This window comes from Peromyscus leucopus, chromosome 8a (genome assembly GCF_004664715.2).
Source record: "Peromyscus leucopus breed LL Stock chromosome 8a, UCI_PerLeu_2.1, whole genome shotgun sequence".
Classification (NCBI taxonomy): domain Eukaryota; kingdom Metazoa; phylum Chordata; class Mammalia; order Rodentia; family Cricetidae; genus Peromyscus; species Peromyscus leucopus.
In genome coordinates, this window is record NC_051085.1 from 34,559,298 (window position 1) to 34,581,411 (window position 22,114).

Consider the following 22,114-nt stretch of genomic DNA (forward strand, 5'->3'; position numbering starts at 1 on the left):
TTTTAAAAGTCCTTATTAAAAGATAATGGAAAAAAAGTTCTTTATTAATGGCCCCCAAACATATACAAAATTAATACCTAACCAAAAAAAAAAAAAAAAAAAAAAAAAACCTGAGATGACATGAGAGAAGCCATTACTCACACCTGACAGCAAACAATGTCAGGGTCTAACCATTGTGGTTACAAACCCACCCCTCAGCCGTCAGTTGACGGCAAAGCGTATCCTTTAGCGCGGCATGCAGCACCATGCCCAACAGCCTCAGACCCTAACTCCAACTCTCCACGTGAAAGAAAACACTTTCCTTGCTAATCAGTTTGGCCGAGTCACATACGTGTAACGGCACACTAACTAAAAAACAAAAGCAAGCTTAGAAAAGACATAGATGTGTCAAGAAATGATGACCCCGTACCTATGAGAAAACAAACGGGCAAGTCAAAAGTTCCAGGAAAAAATGGTCCAGTACCTGTATATTAATTTCTTCCTCATCACACTCTTTCTTGTACTTCCTTGGGAGCGTCTCGACCTCTCGGATGGCATCTATCGTGACTTGCTGAGGAAGCACCTCGAACAGAGACGTTAAATACATAATTATGGATTTCTTGTCAGGGAGCTGCACGGCAACATCTGGAAGCAGAAGAAAGGATGGCTCAGATGGGCGACATACCTGAACTGCTCGGCGTCAGGTAAAGAGGAACTGCCCTGGGACCCAGAAACAATGCCTCATTTATAAACCCCGGGACACTGGGTCTCAGCAAATTGCTACTTCAAATCACAAAATATGAGGCAGAGGCAAAGACTTATTCAACCTCCAATTTGTAACAGTCTTCCATAAGCCGGGCAAGATGATGCAAATCTGCAATCTCAGCTCTTGAGAGGCTGAGGCAGGGGGTTCATGAGTTTGAAGGCTGCCTGGGCTATACACTAAGAGTATGCCTTCAGGAGGAAATAGAAAAAAATAAAAAAAAAAACTGTCTCAAAACACTCAAAGGCAAGCTATACAACTTGCCATTTAAAATATGACACAGGCTCCATTCATACTATAGAGTGAACGGAATTCAAGCCTAAAGCTGCAGCTGGAATCTTCAAGCTATATGCAAATGCTCACACATACATGCATTTTAAGAAACTAAACCAACACTGAATTATTTGTCTAACAAGTAGATTCCTAAAATTGTTTCAATGCTACTTGATACAACTTAACCATTATCCAGTGAAATAATTAACCCACTGCCTAAGGAACCTGCACATTGAAGTGCAAAAGGAAAAATATCTGCAAAAAAATGGTTTGTGGGAGGTGGGAACTTATTGGCCAGCCACCTTAACCACTGTCTTAAGAGATAAGGTAGAACGTGGTAGAGAAAGATACTTGGCTTCCTCTGGGCCACACCCACACCACTCATAACATATACACACACTACACACACGAAGGTAAATAAGAAAATAAATGCAATAAAATGAAGATTCTTTAATTGTCATAATACATTCTAAACATGAAAACAGCATCACTTCTCAAGATTCAAAATGATAAAGCGGAATCAACTTCAACAGTATATTCTCAACCTTACCTTCAGGGTCTAATAGCTTTTCAATCCCCAAGTAAGCATGGGCCTTGCTAAAAGCATGTTCAAGTCTCTCAATTGGGGACATTTTGACCACTCTGTCCCAGCTGAAGAGATCGGGCCTGAAATTACCACACAAACAAAATTTAGTGAAGACAAAATACAACGGAGGTGATGTAGACAGTGTCATAATCCATTACATTCTAAATTTTGATTTTTTTTTAATTTATGGGTGCTACTGTAAATTATTATCTTTTATGTCTCCAAAGTTTATAAAATACAGAAAATCAGAAAGTAATTGACAGATATGACAATAATAAGTAAGACAATCTACAGTTCTCAAAGGAGTTGAGTATATAGTATTTCCCAAATAGTAAAATATGGGTAGAGGAAACCTATCAATACAGAGAAGACAAGAAAAAAAATGACCCAGCAACAATAGAAGAAATAAGCTCAAACCTAAATATATGAATTACCTAAATACATGAATAATTTTTCTTCCCCCTGAGACAGGGTTTCTCTGTGTAGCTTTGTGCCTTTCCTGGAACTCGCTTTGTAGCCCAGGCTGGCCTCGAATTCACGGAGATCCGCCTGCCTCTGCCTCCCGAGTGCTGGGATTAAAGGCGTGCGACACCACCACCCAGCCACAATCAGTAATTTTAATAGACTAAATCCAGTGATTAGGAAAAAGGTTCTGGGCCTGGAGGGTCACAAATTAGAGGCCAGCCTCATCTACACAGCAAGTGTCAGACCCTGACTTGGTGCCTCTACACGCCAAAAGAGACTAAGGTGAAAGACAGAAATCACGGCTATAATTGTACTTTAGTTATTCTAACCACAAAGGTGCTGAGGGGATCGTTCCCCTCCACTCACCCTCCTCCTCCGGGACAACTAGCGCTGTGTTTACATCTTGTCTTTCTTCTGGTCTCACGACTTGGACAATATGACTGGCTTGACAAAGCTTAAGTCTCTCATTTTCTTTGCACTCCATCCTTGTACTTTAGACCCATCCTGAGACGGGCCTCCCCCACCCTCTCCCTACCACTTCCGTCACTCAGGCACCACAGCCAATAGCCTCCCGCATACCAGAAGGCTCTTCCCACTTACCTAGTGTATTTTTCTTTAGTGTGCCTACCATCTCTATATAATATACCATTTAAAGTTTCACAGCCCCACACACACTCTGAGACAGAGTCTTCAACATGGAGCCCAGCCAGGCCTCAGAACAGTTGTTTAACGAGAATGTCTCTGAACCCCTGATCCTTCTAGTTTCCAAGTTCAGGGGTCAAGTGTGCACCACCATGCCCACCTACAGTCTACATTTATTTTTTAATTAATGACTGTCTCCAGTTGGAAGGAATGGGATGGCTGTCTGTTTTGTTCCTGCTGTATCCTGTGTCTAGTACAGGAAGCCACATTACATATACTTGTGGAATCAATGAGCCAATAAATGCAACAGGTACTAGATAAATTCAGCAGTTTCTTAGCACTACAGGGCAGCACTGGAGAGATGGCTCAGAGGTTAAGAGCACTGACTACTCTTCCAGAGGACCTGAGTTCAATTCCCAGCACCCACATGGTGGTTCACAGCCATCTGTAATGAGATCTGGTGTCTTCTCCTGGCATACAAAGTTACATGGTGGCAGATGTTGTATACATAATAAATAAATAAACATTAAAAAAAAGTACAGGGCAGCATCCTCAAGATGGTAAAAGAAGACTAGGAAAAGATGGGGAGGAAAAGAGTTTTTAACCACATAGCAAGCTCGAAATATCAAAAAAAAAAAAAAAGGCTATAGAAAATATCAATGTTCTGGAAAAATATTAAAAGCACTGGCTTTGATATTAACAGCAAAACATTCTTCTCACTGTCACTAATTTGAATCAACACTATATAAAGAACTGAGGCCGAGGAATTGGGGGGGGTGCAGGCTATCATATTTTTAAGGATATTCTAAACTTAGCCATGAGTACTTCAGCATCTGAGTGCCTATCAGCAAAGATTTAAAAAAAAAAAAAAAAAAAAAAAAACTGAATAAAGTAAGAATCAGAGAAACCCAAACCTGTAGTGTACAGAGACAAATTACTATGGTGTAGGCAGTAAGTATAGAAAAGTGTACATCATTTGTATATAACAGCCAGGGACATTTAGGGAATTCAATGAGAAAATTAATAATTCATAATAGCAACGAAACATAATACAATTTGCCTGCCTGTGGCATTTAATCTTTGACACATGCAGAATTTATTTGGGGGTATTGTGTGGCAAGGCATATATTAATACATAGTTAAACAACTGTCTCATACCCCCAGTTAGTTTGCGATATCAGCTCAACTGGTTATCAGGTCAATCGATACAAGAGAGCGTCTCCTCAGCTCTTTTTTTTGAGACAGGGTTTCTCTGTGTAGCCCTGGCTCTCCTGGAACTCGCTCTATAGATCAGGCTGACCTCAAACTCACAAAGATCTGCCTGCCTCTGCCTCCTGAGTACTGGGATTAAAGGTGTGCAGCACCACCTCCCTGTTCTTCCTCAGCTCCTAACGCTTCCAGGATGAAACATGAGAGATCCTTCTCATACATCCAGCACCGTCAAATGTTGGCACTTTCACATGCGACCTATTATTATCCTACTACATTTTATAGCAGCGCATTCGTCATCTTGATTTCTTATTAGAAAGTTATTTCAGGCCGCTTACTCTTCTGGGATGTAATTGCTATTTTTGCATTATATTCTTACATACAAATTGGAATCTTGTTGATGAGATCTCATAACAAAATTGTGTAGCTCTTCATCAATGTGGGGAACACAATAAACAGAGTTTTCCTTTTGCCATAAGAACAAAAGCTACACACAAGTCTTTGCATACATTACTGGTTAGGGCTAAAGGAGTGGGACTGAACTATGTCAATTATCTTCCATTTTTTAACTTACAAATGTGTAGGAGAAGTCATGGGCTTGGCACTGTAGCCCTGAAGTCCTAAAGGAACAGCCAGTGGTTGATCTCCTATTGCATAGCTTTGTTTAATGTTTTGCAGAACATGAGCAGTAAGGGCAGCAGAGATAGAGGACGGGGTTATGGGAAGAGAATTGGAGAGGACACAAAGGAGGTGGAAATTTGTAGGCCGAAGGGCATCTCACTTGTGCCGGTGGAGCACAGCATTGAAGGCGAGCCCATCGGTCCAGCTGGTGGTGAAGTTGAGCACATTGACTTGGCTGTAGGGCCTGGTGGTCTGTCGCACCCAGCTCAGCAGGATCTTCTCACTGTTTGTCTGCTGCAGGTCTGACATGATATCTTTCATGACATCTTTCACCTGTGCAAAAAATAAAAAAAAAAAAAAACCCCACATCTGTTTATAACGTACCATTTCCTTCAGTGAAGTTCTTGGAAAAGAAATATTAGACTAATCAAATATTATAAACTATTTAATTAGCATTTATTTCCAATTTCTACTCAAAGGGTGGAAAGATAAATTTTAAATGACTTTTAGGGTATAGGATTTTCTATATATTACCTCCGTTCCATGTCCAAAACAATATTTGCACTCTTTAATTACACTGAACTTTCCTTTCATGCTATGAAAAAGCCACATTTTAATACCTTTTATTTGCAAGGGCTTTTTTCATAAAAACTAAACACAAATTTTATTTTCTATAAAAATGAGAATAGGCCATGTTTGACTGACTACAAAATCAAAGAATTAAACAATTTTCCTGATAGTAATAACAATCTACTCAAGAACTAATGTTTTGTTATTATCCTAAAGTAATATACATATGCATATATATAAGGGAAGACCTCAAAGAATGATGGAGACACATCAAAAGGACCACTAACCAATGTAAGGGATCAGAATGAGCCAAATCTAAGACAACTATCACATCAGAATGAATAATATTAGCAAAAGATGAAAATTCTATATAGAAGTCCATAATTCATCCATTGGTGAATATGGTAGGTAGGTGGGTAGGTGGATGGATGGATGGATGGATGGATGGATGGATGGATGGATGGATGGACAGATGATAGACTGATCACTTGGGTCTTGGACTTGCAGACCTCAGAATTCTGAGGCAATCAACACCTCCTGTTCAAGCCAAGTAGTCTATGGAGTTCTGATTTGGCTGCTATAGAAAATGAATAGAGAAACAATACTTTTTCAAAGTCTATTAAAAAGTGATCAGGAATCTCCCCACCTGCCAGTGCAGAATGATGCTCCATAGCAATCCTAATGTCAGCTTGTGATTTCCATCCACAATGTCAGTACCCCCAATATTCACCAACTCTACCTGTCAGAACAAAATAATAAAAATAGCAAACATAACTCTTAGGACAATGTCTCCACACAACTCCAGATTTTTGATTGAGTCCATTTGTACAGCAATATAAATGAGGATAGCAATTTTATTTTAAGAATTGGATCAATGCAAAACTCAAAAATGTATTAGTTATACTGCAAATCAATGAGAGCATCAAAAATGCCATATGACTTATCCTTCACTCACAGAACAAGTTCAAAACTTCTACCATGAAGAAACATTTCCAAGCATCAGTTAATGCCGATGCTTACAGCAGCCAGCAGGCTTCACAGTAAATAACACCCACAGCAACACAGGACCCCAAACGTTGCTTACATTGTTCTGATGTAACACCTGCAGCACCCGGTTGACGTTATTTAAGGCATGCACCCTTGTGGAACCACGTTCCTTTGGCTGGAAAATAAAAACACAAAAGCAAGTAAGATGCCACATCCCTTCTGTGGGATGTGCTGACACACTTTAACACAGAGATGTAAGCAGAACAGCAGGTCAGTATCCATGTCACCAGCCTGGGTACCACAGGATGCAAGTGCACTAATAACGTTTTGAAATAGTGGCTCACTGACCTATGAGCCTACTGGAATGCCCTAGGGAGCCTCCAAACGAGCATGGCAGTTTCCTGCCCCATAAGAGACAGTCACTTGAAGGACTTGGTGGGGATTCGGTATTTTTAACATAACCCTAGTTACCCTAAGAGGCAGGAAGACATGATTGAGAATCAATTCTGTCAGAGAAAGCTTCTCCTATCTAAACTTTTCTGGAGGCACAAAAGTACCAGAGAAGTTGTCCCTGCCTTATCGTGACCAAGTAGGAACAACAGAGCAAGGAGACATTGTCCCAAACTCAAGGTCACATGAGAAGAGTCCCTACCTAGGGCATGGCACGCTAGGCAGAGCTTCCCTCCACCTCTCCAGCCAGGGACTCTCATGAGAGACATCAGCTTCTCCCTGAAGGTGCCCAGCCTCCGCCAGGAAGGCAGAGAGAAGGTATGATACTCAGGCTATGGCAAGGGATGGGGGGGATCTCATCTTCAGCAGAATATCTCTTCATCACTTTATAGAAATACTGTTACCTGTGTAAAATACTGTCATCGCTAGGGAAGCCATAAAAGACACCAAAGACACCTTCACAAGTAGAGTTATTTCCATACCAGGACAGAAAGCCTTACACATACAGTAACAAGTTTGGGTGTGATGAAAATAAAAAAAAAAAAACATGGAAATAATGCTGAAACCCTGAACAGAAATAGAAATGTCTGAACAACTATTTCTTAATTGCTTATTAAATGACATTTAAATGTGGCTATCTATGCATTATCACCATTCAAAGCACTATCTCCTTTTTATAAATTCATTCCCTTTTTATATGCCCCCAAAACAGGCAGTCTCGCGGCAATAAACATTTGAAGTGACTTTATATTTGATGGAAATATAGAGTCCTCAAGAAAACCTACATACTCCTCTATCTAAACATCAGTTAAAGCATTGTACATAAAGTTCACCTTTCCATTTGCCTTCGCAACTCAGTACCCACAGTGGGTCTTCAGATATCAGTAACCACCAGAGATGCTCTATCAGCCTCATTCTCAAAGATGTCCTCTCTTACAGGCTGGAGATGTAGCTCGGGTGCTAGAGTGTTTGCCTTGCTTGCCTGCATGGAGCCCTGGGTTCCAACCTCAGCACTGCCCAAACCTGGTGTGGTGGCACACACACCTGCAGTCTCAGTGCTTGGAAGAGACAGAGGATCAGAAGTTCAAGGTCATCCTCAGCTACCCAGTTAGTCTGAGACCAGCCTGAGGTACACGGGACCCTGTCTGAGAAAAATAGAGATGTCCTCTTACCAATGACGTTCCTGTGAGGCCTTCTAGAAGATCCAAGAGCTTTCTGCCATCTTTGAGGTCTGAGAACATGTCATTGATGGGTGGTTTCCCACTCTGCAATAAAGAAGAAGTAAAAGAGGGGTGACTTCAGAATCAGAACCTCCATAGGCTGGGGCTAGTGAAACGGATCAAGGGGCAAACTCACTTACTGCTGGCCGTGATGGCCTGAGGTCAGTCCCCAGGACACACACAGTGAAAAGAGAGAATTCTCAGAAGCTGTCTACTCAATGCCACAGGTGCACCTTGGCATGAGTGTGAGTGTTCATGTGTATGTGCATGCTAATAAATACATAAATGTAATAAAAATTAAAAACAAAAAGAAATTCCACATGTTCTTAATGTTTAAAATACTTTTGGCGATGTTCAATCCCAGTCTTAGCACTTGGGCTAATCAAAGCTTACAGAGCTACTAAGATAGACACACAACATCAACTCTCCCTGATAAACACACCAGGAAACCCCAGTACATTCTGTCACTCCACAGATCTGGCCTTCCTGTGGTAAGATGAGGGGTTTATAACAAGGCGATTCCTGTTCAAAAAATCAGGAGCCTCAGTTTCAAACACAATTTGACCAAGAAATTCTTGATGAGCCCAGCTCATCTATCTAACCTCCCTTATGCCACCTTTTAAATATTTTAAGTATCAAAAAGTATAATGTTGTGTGAGAATGTACTAAAAATCACAATGCATGATGCAATAAATCTGTAATGGCCTTGCATCATGTTGCTTCTTTTTATGAAATATTCAGAACTAAAAGGTCTTCCTGACAGTCATAGATATTTCAAAATCAATAACTGTGTCTTTTACTTCTGACTTTAAAAAAGTGCATCTTCCACAGGAAGCAAGACTTTAAACTTGAGATGAAGAAGGAAGCGGGCCTGAGACTCTGCATTCCTGTTTCCCCCGCCCGCCTACTGACTCCTCACTCATTTTTTAAATAACTTCCATGTCCAATCCATTAAGGATTCTTAGCAGGTATCTTTAAAGCTCACAGGCTCTAAGAGGGAAAGTGTGACCATGACCCATCAGAGAAACAGTGAACAAGCTGGGCCCTATCTCTGAAACACAGATGATTCTCCATGCTGCCACTGTGATGGGGACACACAGATTATCTCCACTGATTACAGTAACAAGCAGATTAGCAGGACACAGAGGCCACCTTCCAGAAGCAGTAAAAGCTGAAGACTTCCTAACTACTATAAACAAAGCAAAGGGCAGACAAGCCCCTGATAACTGCCTGTCCCCAAGGCTCCCCTCCTAACTCTCCTCCCCTCTCCCAGAGGACATTTCAGCCACCAAAGATCTCAATTCGGTCTTAGGTCTTAATACAGCAAAGAAACAAACACATCAGGTAAAGGTCCATGAAACAGGATGAGTTTCATTAACTACATCCACTTTCCAAAGTACCAACAAAACATTATGAAAAAGCTTATAAAATGAAGCGAATGCAAGTATTTTCTTCATATCAGACATAATTATGGATGTCTATTAATGGTTTTATACACAAACAGGCTGTGCTATATTATATATTAGCCACAAATTTTAGCCATGTTACCTGGTCTTTACACACTCACTTGTTTGTTCAAGACTCAAATGGTCAATGGATTACTATTATCAGTTATACCACAAGCAAAACTTCATGTTTTCTATTGTTACGAAAAGTACTATTGAGGCCAGAGAAGGTTCAGCAATTAAGAACACTTGTTGCTCTGGCAGAGGACCCAGGTTCAGTTCCCAGCACCTACAGGGTGACTTACAACTATCCACAACTCCAGTTCCAGGGAATCCAACGCCCTCCTGTGGCCTCTTCAAGCAGCAAGTACACACATAGTGTAAAAACACGCAGACACATAGAATAAAAATAAATCTTTTCTTAAAGAACCATAAGATTTCAGCAGTATCCAAGAGGATTTATGGAAGATCTTCTCAGTCCCCAATTCACAGAAATGATGACCTGTGGGAACCTTTCCTATTCAAAAACAATTCACATAAGGACGCAAGAGCACACCTGTGTGGGTATAACCCAGAAACCATGAACGCTCCATAGCAAACTAAGACTTCTAAAAGGTAGCATTAAGCCGGGCGGTGGTGGGGCACGCCTTTAATCCCAGCACTCGGGAGGCAGAGCCAGGCGGATCTCTGTGAGTTCGAGGCCAGCCTGGGCTACCAAGTGAGCTCCAGGAAAAGCGCAAAGCTATGCAGAGAAACCCTGTCTCAAAAAACCAAAAAAAAAAAAAAAAAAAAAAAGGTAGCATTAATAGCACACTTTCTTTTTTTCCTCACATCCAGAGAGTTGATCTATTAGGCAACAAGCTTAAGAAAGAAAGGCTCCTTCAGAAGGGCAGATACTGAGAGACTGGGAAATGAGTGGGATTGGGGTGCACGATGTGATTTCCCAAAGAATCAATAAAAAATTATGGTTTAAAAAAAAAAAAAAAAAAACTCCTCTAGAATACTCTGTTGGAAAAAAAAAAAGATGAAGACACAGTCCTGTCCCTGTAGAAGTCAATCATTTGTGCAAGGCTGGGCAAAGCCCTTTTTCCTTTAAATACTGGCCTACAGTAACAACAGCCCCATGTCTTACTTCTGTTTCCCAATTTCAAATTAACCCTGATGACAAACCATATGGAACGTGTCTTGAACGTGGACCCTTTTTCCAGTGTTCACCATCAACAGTGATGACATGATTGTTGTACATCGGCAGCCAGTTCTATGAAAGAGCGCCAAATATCTGCAGCATGGCAGACATGGAGGGGTGACAGGGCTCCCCCAGGGTAGAGTGAAAGGAGGTGCCTGGACTCTCACAAGGAAGTCATCAACATCTACGGTTCCAAACTTACACATGACGTCCTTAATGACAATGTGCTTCCGCGTTCTGCTGAGTTCTTCAGCCCTGGATCTAACTCCCTCAAGGGTCAGACAAGTATCCTGTCAGCATGTCATCAGTCTTTAAGCACCAGCACTAGTCTCCACCTATTCCTATCATTTAAAAGATGAAGAATGTTAAAATACTCTAGTGGGGACCAGTTCATCAGTGTCCTTCCTTCAAGGTCAGGTGTTGCTGGTCACTTGCTCTTCTGTGTACGGTCCACCACACCACTGCCTTATAAGATGAGGTGAACGAGCGTCCTTGAACAGCTGAAGCACTACAAAGGAAGCTTCTTCTTCTTCTTTTTTTTTTTTTTTTTGTAGCTTCTTGTTTTCATTTTAATTTTTGTTTTGTTTTGAGGAAGGTCTCACTATGTAGCCTTGGCTAGCCTCAAACTCGCTCTGTAGACTTGGCAGCTTCTTAGTCGGTGTCGGTGTCTTTGGGAATTTTAAAGACATTTGACTCCTTGGAAAAGGATCTGTCATGAGAGTTAAAATCTCTGCACCTGTGTGTGTGTGTGTGTGTGTGTGTGTGTGTGTGTGTGTGTGTGTACATAGCAGTAATACATGAACTGAAAATGCATTGGAAAAAAAATTATCCATGAAACACACACCCATGGCATACATCTACAATCCCAGCATTCAAGAAGTCAGAAGAATTGCAAGTTTAAGGTCTACATAGAAAGCTCAAAAATAGTCTGAGCAAGAGCTTAGCAAATAGGTTTGCCTAGCAGGTACAATGCTCAGAATCAATCCCCAGCACTGCAAGAAAAGAAAAGTCACACCCAGACAGACAGACAGACAGACACACACACACACATACACACACAAGCACACTCACCATGCACATGGATTGTCACTACAAAGCACTATCCCTGACAAATGCAAATACAAATGTCCCATACAAATATGGAAAGGACCAGCTGTGACCAAGAGCACATGACCCCTCCCAACCTAGAAAGCAAAAGTAGCTTGTGTGTAAGCAGGGTCCATGCTCTACACACAAGATCAGAACATCCCTTTTATTAAGGACAAGTGAGTACAGACTGTAGCTGTTGCTGGCTGCGTGCTCTCTGTGGAAACTACTCAGTCCTGTTGCAATGTGAAAATAAGCACTCATAATGCAAGAATGAGTGAGCCAACTGGAATAGCAACTTTGTTCTAATTTCATGGATACGGAAATCCAAACTCCATACAATTTCCATAAATTATAAAATAATGTTTTCCTCCTTTGTAATGACCTGAAAATATAACAATGATTTTAATGCAAAGACTATCCAAAAACAGGCAGTATGAGAGTGAAATGTTCTAAGACAATACTAGCCAGCACTTACTGTGTGCACAGGTAAGTTCTCAGAATTATACAGATTTACATCCATTATTTATATGCATTCTTTCTTCATAATAGTGTTCTAAAGGGAACAGAACAGCCTCAGCATTCCCATTTTATAAGTGAAGAGAGGGAGATATAAAGGTAGCATAACAAATGAGTGACAGACCAGGATCCCACCCCACAAAACCTGGCCCCAAATCCATGTTCGCAGCATCCGAGCTAACTAATATTACCAGGGCATAGAACTGTGACAAACAGGGAAGCGAGCATTTAGTTGCTGGGATGAGATACAGATAGATGTAAATACAGAAAGAGATGTAGATGTAGATAGATAATAACTTCTCAGAGCACCAAGAAAAATCACCACCCTGTACTAAATTAAGACATGCATTTCCCAGCACCACACTGTAAAGCATTTCTGGTGCTTTTGTGTTGTGGGCTGTAAACAGTGGCTCTGGGAAAAAGTCTAGAAAAGTCAAAAGTCATCTTTTAATAAAAATAAAAACTGATTCATCTTGACCATTAACCTCACATTTAACTGTGCAAAGACTGACTTGCAGCAACTTCCCTGGCAGTGAAAATACAGTTTAATAATTCAAACAGGCAAATATTTGGTGAATACCTCCTTTGTGCCTTAGCCCTGGCAAAATGCCAAGTTCACATCACCCTCCCCATTCAGAAGAGGCTGTTTTAATTGCCTCCCAATAAACAGAAAACGGTACAGATGAACAATCTTGAACTTGGAGAAAAGATAAAACATGTGTCCCATTTTACTTTTTAAATTTAATTTTATTTTATTTTATACATACGGGTATGTCTGCCTTGATGCAGTCTATGAACCACATATGTGCAGTACGCATGGAGGCCAAAAGAGGGCATCAGATCTCCCGGAATTGGTTGTGAGCTGCCTTGAGAGTGAGTGCTGGGAACTAAGCTTGAGTCCTCTGGAAGAGGACCCAGAGTTCTTAACCACTGAGCCATCTCTCCAGCCCCCCGCTTTTCTTTTAAAGACAAGTAACGGCAGAGCAACATGATGGCAGGTGCTGAGTCCTGGAGTGACTAACTTGGACTGGCCCCCCACTCTCACCCCCTTCCCACCAGTACTTCTTTGGGCAGTCGTAACACCAGTCCCAAGTTCACGGGTTTGGATAAGAGGAAGCCAACATCAAGGCTAGCTCCTAGGACATGGCTGCAACCAGATTTAAAAGTGTCTGAGCAAAGAAGCCAACAGTCATTGCCAAACATGAGGAGAGGTGGAGGCAAGTGTCAGGAGGAGGCTTCACACATGTGATGATAGAATGAAGGGAAGCATGTCTGATGGGCTCTATCACACATATGATGATATAATGAAGTGAAGCATGTCTGATGGGCTCTATCACACATATGATGATATAATGAAGTGAAGCATGTCTGATGGGCTCCATCACACATGTGATTTTATAGAAGTGAAGCATGTCTGATGAGCTCTATCACACATATGATGATATAATGAAGTGAAGCATGTCTGATGGGCATCTATCACACACAAAAAGTCAGCAGATGCTCCAGGCTCTGCGCCAGCCCAGCATGACCATGTAAGAATTAGGACTCGCTGTTTGGCAGAACTTCCTGTTTACAAGAGAACTTGGAAATCTGAACTAGCCTGTGCAGCCTCCTGACATTTGACTTGTAATTTTCTAGAACAGCACACCAGGCAAAGGAGTCTTGTCTACGGGCATACAGTCATAGGGTGAATGACAGGCAATCACTACACAGAGCAAGGCCACATCCAAATGAAATATAGGATTAGTCACCGGTGAGTCTCTTGAGGAATTGTGAATTATGTAACCCAAACATGAACAAACACACAGAGGCACATGACACACAAGCTGTACACTCACACAATAAATAAATAGATGGATGGGTGGGTGGGTGGATGGATGGATGGATGGATGGATGGATGGATGGATGGATGGATAATAGACAGGTAGATAGATGCATAGATGATAGATAGATAGATAGATAGATAGATAGATAGATAGATAGATAGATATGTAATTTTTAAAAATGTCATATGGGGCCAGGTGATAGTGACGCATGTCTTTAATCCCAACACTTGGGAAGCAGAGGCAGGAAGATCTCTGTGAGTTCAAGGCCAGCCTGAAATACAAAGTGAGTTCTAGGACAGCTAGAGCTGTTATACAGAGAAACCCTGTCTCGGAGGGGGCAAAATGTCATATGTGGCAAGGTAATGATTCAAATGCCTTTATCCAAGGCATGTCCAGCCAAGGCTGACAAGCTGAATTCAGTCCGCAGATCCGTATGATTGAAAGAGAGAACGGATTCTAATTGTTATCTTTGGATCAGCACACTTTCCTGCAATGCCATGTGAGCACGTCAACATAAACACACACACACACACACACACACACACACACACACACACACACACTAAATACAACCTAATTTTTAATTTCAAAAAAAAAATCAATTAGAATTCAAGCAAGAAGAAAGAAAGGAAAGAGGAAGGGAGGGAAGGAGGGAGGGAGGGAAGAAGAGAGGGAGAGGGAACGAGGGCGTGCAGGCAGGCAGACAAACATGAAGACATGCAGACAGACAGACAGCACTACCAGAGTATCTTAAAGATGGTGATCAAGAATATGGAGTACATTTTATTGTTTCCTTCTTTCATTGGTTTTGGGAAATCAATAAAAACTGGAATTTCTTTTTAAGAAGAGTGTGTACAGCCCTTAAAATAATCAGATGTGTAGACAGAAGTAACAGACCCCATGGATAACAGTTCAGTTCAAGTGGCCCTCACCACACTCACAGGGTGAACCATCTATAAGAGGGAAATGGTGATCCCAGCCACTCTGACCACACACTGGGCAGCATCTTCTTTCTGGCTCCCATTTCTATGACTACTGACTTCCAAGATTCAAAGAGCAGAAAACAGCAGGACACCCACATCCACGCCCCATCCTATGAAAGGCTATATATACTGCGCATGAGCAGCAACGCCTACCGATATCCAGGATAAATGCTTCAAGCCCTGCCTCCTGTTGAGTCCATGTGAATTTCAAGTCTGGAATTGTCACCTAGGGGAATTCGTCTTTTCAAAGGAGAAAAGCAGACACACGCATAAAGCTCTGCATTTTCAAGTTTGCATATTCTTCCCCTAACGACACCGATGAGGAAGCTCCCGTAATTTGTAGGCTCACGGCTTTTGCCAGATGAGCAGCTCTGAAAGGGAGCCAAAGAAAATGCAGGCTCAAAGTCGAGACAAATTTCCCAACAGTTTCGCTGCCTCCCTTGGGAGAGGCCACATGCAAATGAGACTCTGAAAGCTAGAGTCCAAAACACTGAGTTTTACACATGATGCCACAGTCTAAAGTGGTTTATTCCCGTTTGGAAACGTGTAGCAGAGAGCCAAGATTTCACAAGTCAAGGGAACCTCATGGGTTTTTCATTAACATTCCTAAGCAGTTATAATCTGTATTTTCCCCATCAATGCACCAATACTTCTGGACAATATAAGACAGGTAATAATGACTGAGGGTGTCCAGTGCATAGAAAGATAAAGCACAGTTACTTTTAAAACTGTCTCACCGTTTGCCTGAGGTCATAAATAAATGAACCGTACACCCAGGCACAAGTGTTTCTAAGCTTTTAAGCACCCACTTTCTCCTGTGCCCTTCACCTCTTTAAAACCCCAGACCATGACTACTGCAATGTGTGTGTTGCCTTTCAGGTTCCCCAGGCTCTGAAGCACTGGGACTCAGTAATGTATTAACAAGGACTTCCAGCTACATACATAGATAATACAGGCAGACATCTGCCCATGGAGAGACACACACATAAAACATACAAATCGAATGTCCTCTGGTGAGTGATTTTTTTTTTTTAGTTTCTATATAGCCATACATAGTTATTAGTAAAAGCTTAATTTTAGAGCTATATCATTCAATATGATCAAGCCCTTTATCTTTTATCAAGGAAACAACTGAACCAATTTTAAGCGTTAAGTCTGTTTCACTCACTGTGAATTAAGTAGTTGGGTGTCGTGATGAAGAATTCTATTGAGTAATGAAAAGATGGCTTAGCACTGGCTGTTCTTCCAGAGGTCCCGAGTTCAATTCCCAGCACCCACATATCAGCTCATAACAATCTATAACTGTAGTCCCATGGGATCCAATGCCCTCTTTTGGTATGCAGATATACTTGCAGACAAAATGTCCACATACGTAAAATACATAAATAAAGAATTTTTTTAAAGAAATTCTATTGAACAACAAAAAAAAAATGAATGGCATGTATAAAATCCAAATGGCTTTTTAACAACTATTCCAGTGTCCAAGAATTTAAAAAGTTTGGATAGCTGGACTTATTTCTTTTTAAGATTTATTTCTTTTCTTTTGTGTGGGGGGTGTTTTGCCTACATAGATGTCTGTGCACCATATATATGCCATGGTGCCTAAGGCTGGATTCCCTGGAACTGGAGTTACAGATGGTTTTTCGCTACCATGTGGTGCTGGGAATCGAACCTGGAGCAGCAAGTGCTCTTAACTGCTGACCCATGTCTCCAGCCCTTTTTTTCATTTTTAGTAAATAAATACAGTAAGAATCCCAACCTATTGTATCTACTTTCATGAAATAACACAACTTAAGGTATTTTGCACTCAAAACATTATTTCTTTCCAAAACAGCTGTGTCTATTTTCTGAATGTATGGTTTTAAGCATATCAAATATGTCTGTGTTATTGTCACTCATTTATTTAGTAAACCAATACATACTCAGTGGACACTTATTAAATGTTAAAAGGTAAGCCAGGCGTGGTAGTGCAAACCTTTAATCTCAGGAGGCAGAGGCAGGCAGATTCCAGTGAGTTTGAGGGCAGCCTAGTCTACATAGTGAATTCTGGAACAGCCAGGACTATGTAGAGATACTCTGTCTCAAAAAACAAAAAAGAGAAAGGAAAAGAAGGAGGGAAGGAGGGAGGGAGAGAGGGAGGGAGGGGCGGAAAAGAGTGCATCATGGAGCTTAGCACTATCTGGAAATGGAGCATGCACCTATTTGAATTATAGCTACTGGAGATGGATAACACTTGGATTATACAGAACGTATCTGCCCACATCTGTGAGCTCAGAAACAGTATCCATTACTACATGACATGTCAACTCAGGCAATAAGGAGGACCAGCAACTAGAACAAGATGGAGATGAAAGCATGCACAAAGGCCATCAAAGGCCATCTGGATGGAGACACCGACAATGTGGCTGGAGCACAAGGAGGAATCAGCTGCAAAGAACAACAAAATTAGGAGTAAATGTAGGGAACTATAAGAGCCTGGAAAGTCAACAGAGATCAAAAGTCACACTGCACATCTTGAGCACATACAATTCCAATTTGATTCTAATAATGCGATTAACAATGGGATACCCTATAAAAGAAAAGGAGGCAACCAGGCCTCTGAGATCAGGCTAGCTACTCACGGAAAACTAGAAAGGAAGGGAGGAAAAGGAGAACAAAAAACAGCTCATAGCTGGTTACTGTGCTCCACGTGTTTAAAGACAATATTCCAAAGAAGGTGGAATAAAACTCTTAAGCCAAATGTAGCGCTAGCCTGGGGTAAAGGCTTTCCTAACACATTATTCGCTGGAGAAACACAGCTATAATCAGTTCAAAGGAGAATTGAAAGAGCTTTAAGTCTGCAGGCAGGAAAAAGAATTAAATATATGTGCAAAAATGCATAAACTGCTCTACGGGTAATAATCAATTTCTTTCCAGTTAATTTTCATCTTTATGGATGAGAATAATGTGTATCGTCTATTTTCTACAATGTATAGGGCCATAAAGTAGCTTATAAATAACAAAATGTAGGACTGAGGATGGGGCTAATCGATAGGGTGCTTGCCTACCATGCATGAAGAGTTAAGTCCAAACACCAGCCCCTCACAAATGGGGTGTGGTGTTTAAGGTCATCCTCAGCTACATAGCAAGTTTGAGACCAGCCTGTGATCCAGGAGACCCTGTCTCAAAATAATAGTAACAAACAGTAAAGATAATAATAGTAATGATGGTAATAGTAATAACAAGAAGGAAGAAGAGGAGGAGGAGAATCAAATTAACAAATAATAGAAGGTAGAGTAAGTCCAGATGGCTAAGCTGAACAAAGTATCTACTAATATTTTTTCCCAATTTTACAACTTTGACAATTTTTTCTAATATACATAATAGTGACTTAGAAAAAAAAAGGAAGGTGTCAGTGAAGACAGAGAGTGAACAAATACTAGATTGCATGCATGTGTAAGAATTAACAAGATGGCATTTGTTATCTAGTTGACACTCTGGAGAAGGAGGGGGCCAGGAATGAAATGTCCAACTAGATGTCTGATTTAAAACAAATTCCTAAATGGCAGAAGATGCTATTGATGTCTGTTTGGATTTCTCATCATGGGGTCCTATAGTGAAAGGAGCCAGCAGACACACAAAATAATATTTCAGAGTTCATTGAAATACTTGCCAAAAGGCCTAGGTAAAAATAAATAAATAAGTTTATTCTCTTCTTCAACAGGACTCTGTGTATATACAGGAGATAGATAGATAGATAGATAGATAGATAGATAGATAGATAGATAGATAGATAGATAGACGGACAGACAGATAGAGAGAGATAGAGAGATGGATGGATGGATGGATAAATGGATGGATGGATAAATAGATAGATAGATAGATAGATAGATAGATAGATAGATAGATAGATATGAATAGATAGATGGATGGATGGATATGGATGGATAGAGATAGATACATACATACATACATACATACATACATACATACATACATACATGATAGATAGAATGATAGATAGATAGATAGATAGATAGATAGATAGATAGATAGATAGATAGATAGATAGACAGACAGACAGAACTCAGGATTATTCAATGAGGCTTCACAGACATGGGAATGCAACCTTTCCCAGCTCAGCCAGAATTAAGCTGCATAGGAATCCATGGAAATCTCCCTGTCTACAAGCATGCCGTACCCTCTCTACCCACCCGCAGACTAAACCCAGCAGAAGGAAGGAAAACAGAACACGGATGAAGTCTATGGCCCCATCCAGAATTCTCCCTCGTTACATTCACATCCTCATCATGTCTTGGATAAATTCCTTCCAGGCTTTGATTTCTTGCTAGAAACAATCTACAGAGGAAGTTTCCAAGGTCATCCCACTTTTGACCCTTCCTCTAAACAAAACAAGACTTTACAGCTTCCCTGAGAACACAAACCCGGCATGCTAAGCCCTGTCCATAACCTCTATTCTCCTGGCAGGAACTATGAACACCCCAGGACAAATAGATGAGATTAAAGCCCCCTTTGATACTACAAAATAATAACACAGTTCCATGAGGTAGAGAGATTTCTGTACCTTCTTACAAATGCACACATGTAAATATCAACTTCATTAAGTAACCTGTTGCGCTCCTACTAGAATCTATGTTATTGGGGTCTCTGAAACTGTCAAGGATCATCAACAAAAAAAAGTTTCTCTTCCACTATTCATTCCCAGATGTCTCTATTGCCCTGCACCTCTTCCGTGTTTCTTTCACTGATCTGACTGCTGCACCCCATTCTCAAGGAATTCACTCAGTGTTACAGGTTGCCTCAACCAAGGTCTCCCAAGACTTTGAAAATGATCTCTAACATTTAATACTACGGCAATTCTTTCCCTAGTGAGTGCTTGATGCTGTTGAAAAATCACACCTGCCTCACTAGTTCCAGCACAGAAAATAACCATGACCTCAGGAATAACCAGGCTGGATGATCCCCACACGTGAGCTCTCATGAGAATGCGGAGAAGCAGCTCCATCAGCTACACCCTCTCGGCTGCTAAAACTGCTGAGAATGTGGCACATGCCCACATGGAACTGAATGCTGTCAAGCCCATGCCCGAGGTTCCTTGCAACTACAGAATCAAACCATCTAAAATCTACCCAAAAAATGAGTATCAGTACTTTAGAACAATCTGATACATGGAACCGCCAGCCATGAGGCACCTCTATTCTTCCATCACTCTCTAAATTCGTTTTTTTGCTTTTTGGTTTTTCGAGACAGGATTTTCTCTGTGTAGCTTTAGAGCCTTTCCTGGAACTCACTCTGTAGACCAGGCTGGCCTCGAACTCACAGAGATCCACCTGCCTCTGTCTTCCGAGTGTTGGGATCAAAGGTGGGTGCCACCACCACCCAGCCTAAATTAGTTTTTATATATAATATATGAAATCCTCACATTATGCCTCACCGTTTTGCAAATGATCACACAGAGATACACACTTGCTTCTTAGTGACTCATTTAATTGTGTTAATTTATTTATTCAATTATTGTGTGTGTGTGTGTGTGTGTGTGTGTGCACACGCGCGCACGCGCGTGTACCCATGGGCATGCAATATGATTGGGGGACGGGAGGGACATGAACATGTGGAGGTCAGAAGACAAATCTGTGAAATCCATTCTCTCCCTCAACCATGTGAGTCCCAAGGGATTGAACTCAAGACACCAGGATTGACAGCAGATAATCTTTGCACACTTAGTCATCTCCCTGGACCCCTAACTCTACATTCTTCACTCATCTATCAAAGTCTGTTTTCACATCTTTTACATTCTCAGAGGCAAGAAAATAATATCCTCCAACCAAAAGCCGTAAAACCTAAGAAACGCTGCAGTCACGTGATCAACTATAAGTCTGGAGATGTGCCGTTTTGTCTTTGACAGACAGGGTCTCACACTACACTGCCTAGGCTGACATCAAACACCTGGGCCTAAGTGATCTCCTGCCTCAGGCTCCCAAGCATCATGAGCCACTGCACCTGACATGTGCCATGTGGGGCAAGGTTTCATCTGCACCACTACTTCAAGTTACCTTAAAATAGCCTCACTTTTCCTCAGAGAAATACCAGAGCCTGGGACCCTGAACTTTACAACTTTAAATACAGAACATTTTCAAACACAATGTTTGTTTGTTTGTTTGCTTGCTTGCTTGTTTGTTTGAGACAGGGTTTCTCTGTGTAGCCCTGGCTGTCCTGGAACTCACTCTGTAGACCAGGCTGGTCTCGAACTCAGAGATCCACCTGCCAAGTGCTGGGATTAAAGGTGTGCCCCACCAACGGCTGGCTCAAATACTACTTTTAATTAAGAGGTTTCAAAAGACGAGAGAGATTGCTCCTCAGATAAGAGCACTGGCTGCTCTTACAGGAGACCCAGTTGGGTTCCCAGCACCCACCCACATCATGGCTCACACTGTAACTCCAGTCCTGGGGACCTGATGCTCTCTTCTGACCTCGGAGGGTGCCAGCATGCCCACGTTGCACAAACATACACACAGGCAAAACATTTAAAATAAAGGAGCATTCAAACTACTTTAAAGACAGTCAGAGAAATCTTCCTTTTTCAGCTTCCTGTGGTAGAGTCCCACAGTCTATCAACCCAAAGGCTGTTCCCATCAAGACTTGGGAAAAAAAAAATCTACCTTCTCTAACTATTGGCTAATCAGTTACATTTGGAACCAATGTGAAACCTCTCACTTCACCATGCTCTAACAGCCCCACCCCCACCCCCCAAAAAAGAAATACTGAGCATGGTGTTGATTATTCTCCATGGTTAGAAATACTGAGAAAGAGCAGATCTCTGAAGGAAAATGAGGAGGGATCATGTGATTTAGCCACGTTCACAGGTAGAAAAGCCTACTGTCGCTGCACAGGGCAGAAAGGCTGCCCGAGTTTTAATGGTTAACTGTGCTAAAGGAACTGGCCATCCTTTTCAGCCACATGGACACAAGTCTGAAGGAGGCATTGGCAATGCAGTAAAATCCGCCTAAGTCTCCGTTACCTTTGAAAATCGAGCGTTTATCCATTTGGTAAAGGTTTTCTTCTGAACGTCATTGTGTTCATCTGTAAGAGAGAAAGAGAAAAACGAAAACCGGATGAGTGTTTGTACGGCTGGAGGGTGTGATAAATACAACCATCTCCTTCCTGGAGAGCTTAAAATAGACATTTATACGGCATGGGGCAGAGGACACAGCTAATAATGAACCCACAGATGGGGCCCAATGTCCACAGCAAAGTGAGACTCCGTCACCTCTCCCAAAGAATCTGGCTGTCCCTACTAAACCCAA

General features: G+C 41.4%; 1 protein-coding gene across 7 annotated transcripts in view; it reads right to left on the reverse strand.

The window, feature by feature from the left end:
* The window catches only part of Utrn (utrophin), a 514,855-nt gene that overhangs the window by 374,866 nt on the left and 117,875 nt on the right, over positions 1 to 22,114 (reverse strand). For all 7 annotated transcript variants that reach the window (XM_028861232.2, XM_028861242.2, XM_028861237.2 and 4 more), the window contains 7 exons: positions 21,829 to 21,890; positions 7,718 to 7,810; positions 6,193 to 6,270; positions 5,755 to 5,847; positions 4,699 to 4,871; positions 1,566 to 1,681; positions 464 to 624 (listed from right to left, as the gene is read on the reverse strand). In XM_028861232.2, coding sequence (XP_028717065.1) covers positions 464 to 624; positions 1,566 to 1,681; positions 4,699 to 4,871; positions 5,755 to 5,847; positions 6,193 to 6,270; positions 7,718 to 7,810; positions 21,829 to 21,890 — 776 coding nt within the window. The remainder of the gene's footprint in view (positions 1 to 463; positions 625 to 1,565; positions 1,682 to 4,698; positions 4,872 to 5,754; positions 5,848 to 6,192; positions 6,271 to 7,717; positions 7,811 to 21,828; positions 21,891 to 22,114) is intronic.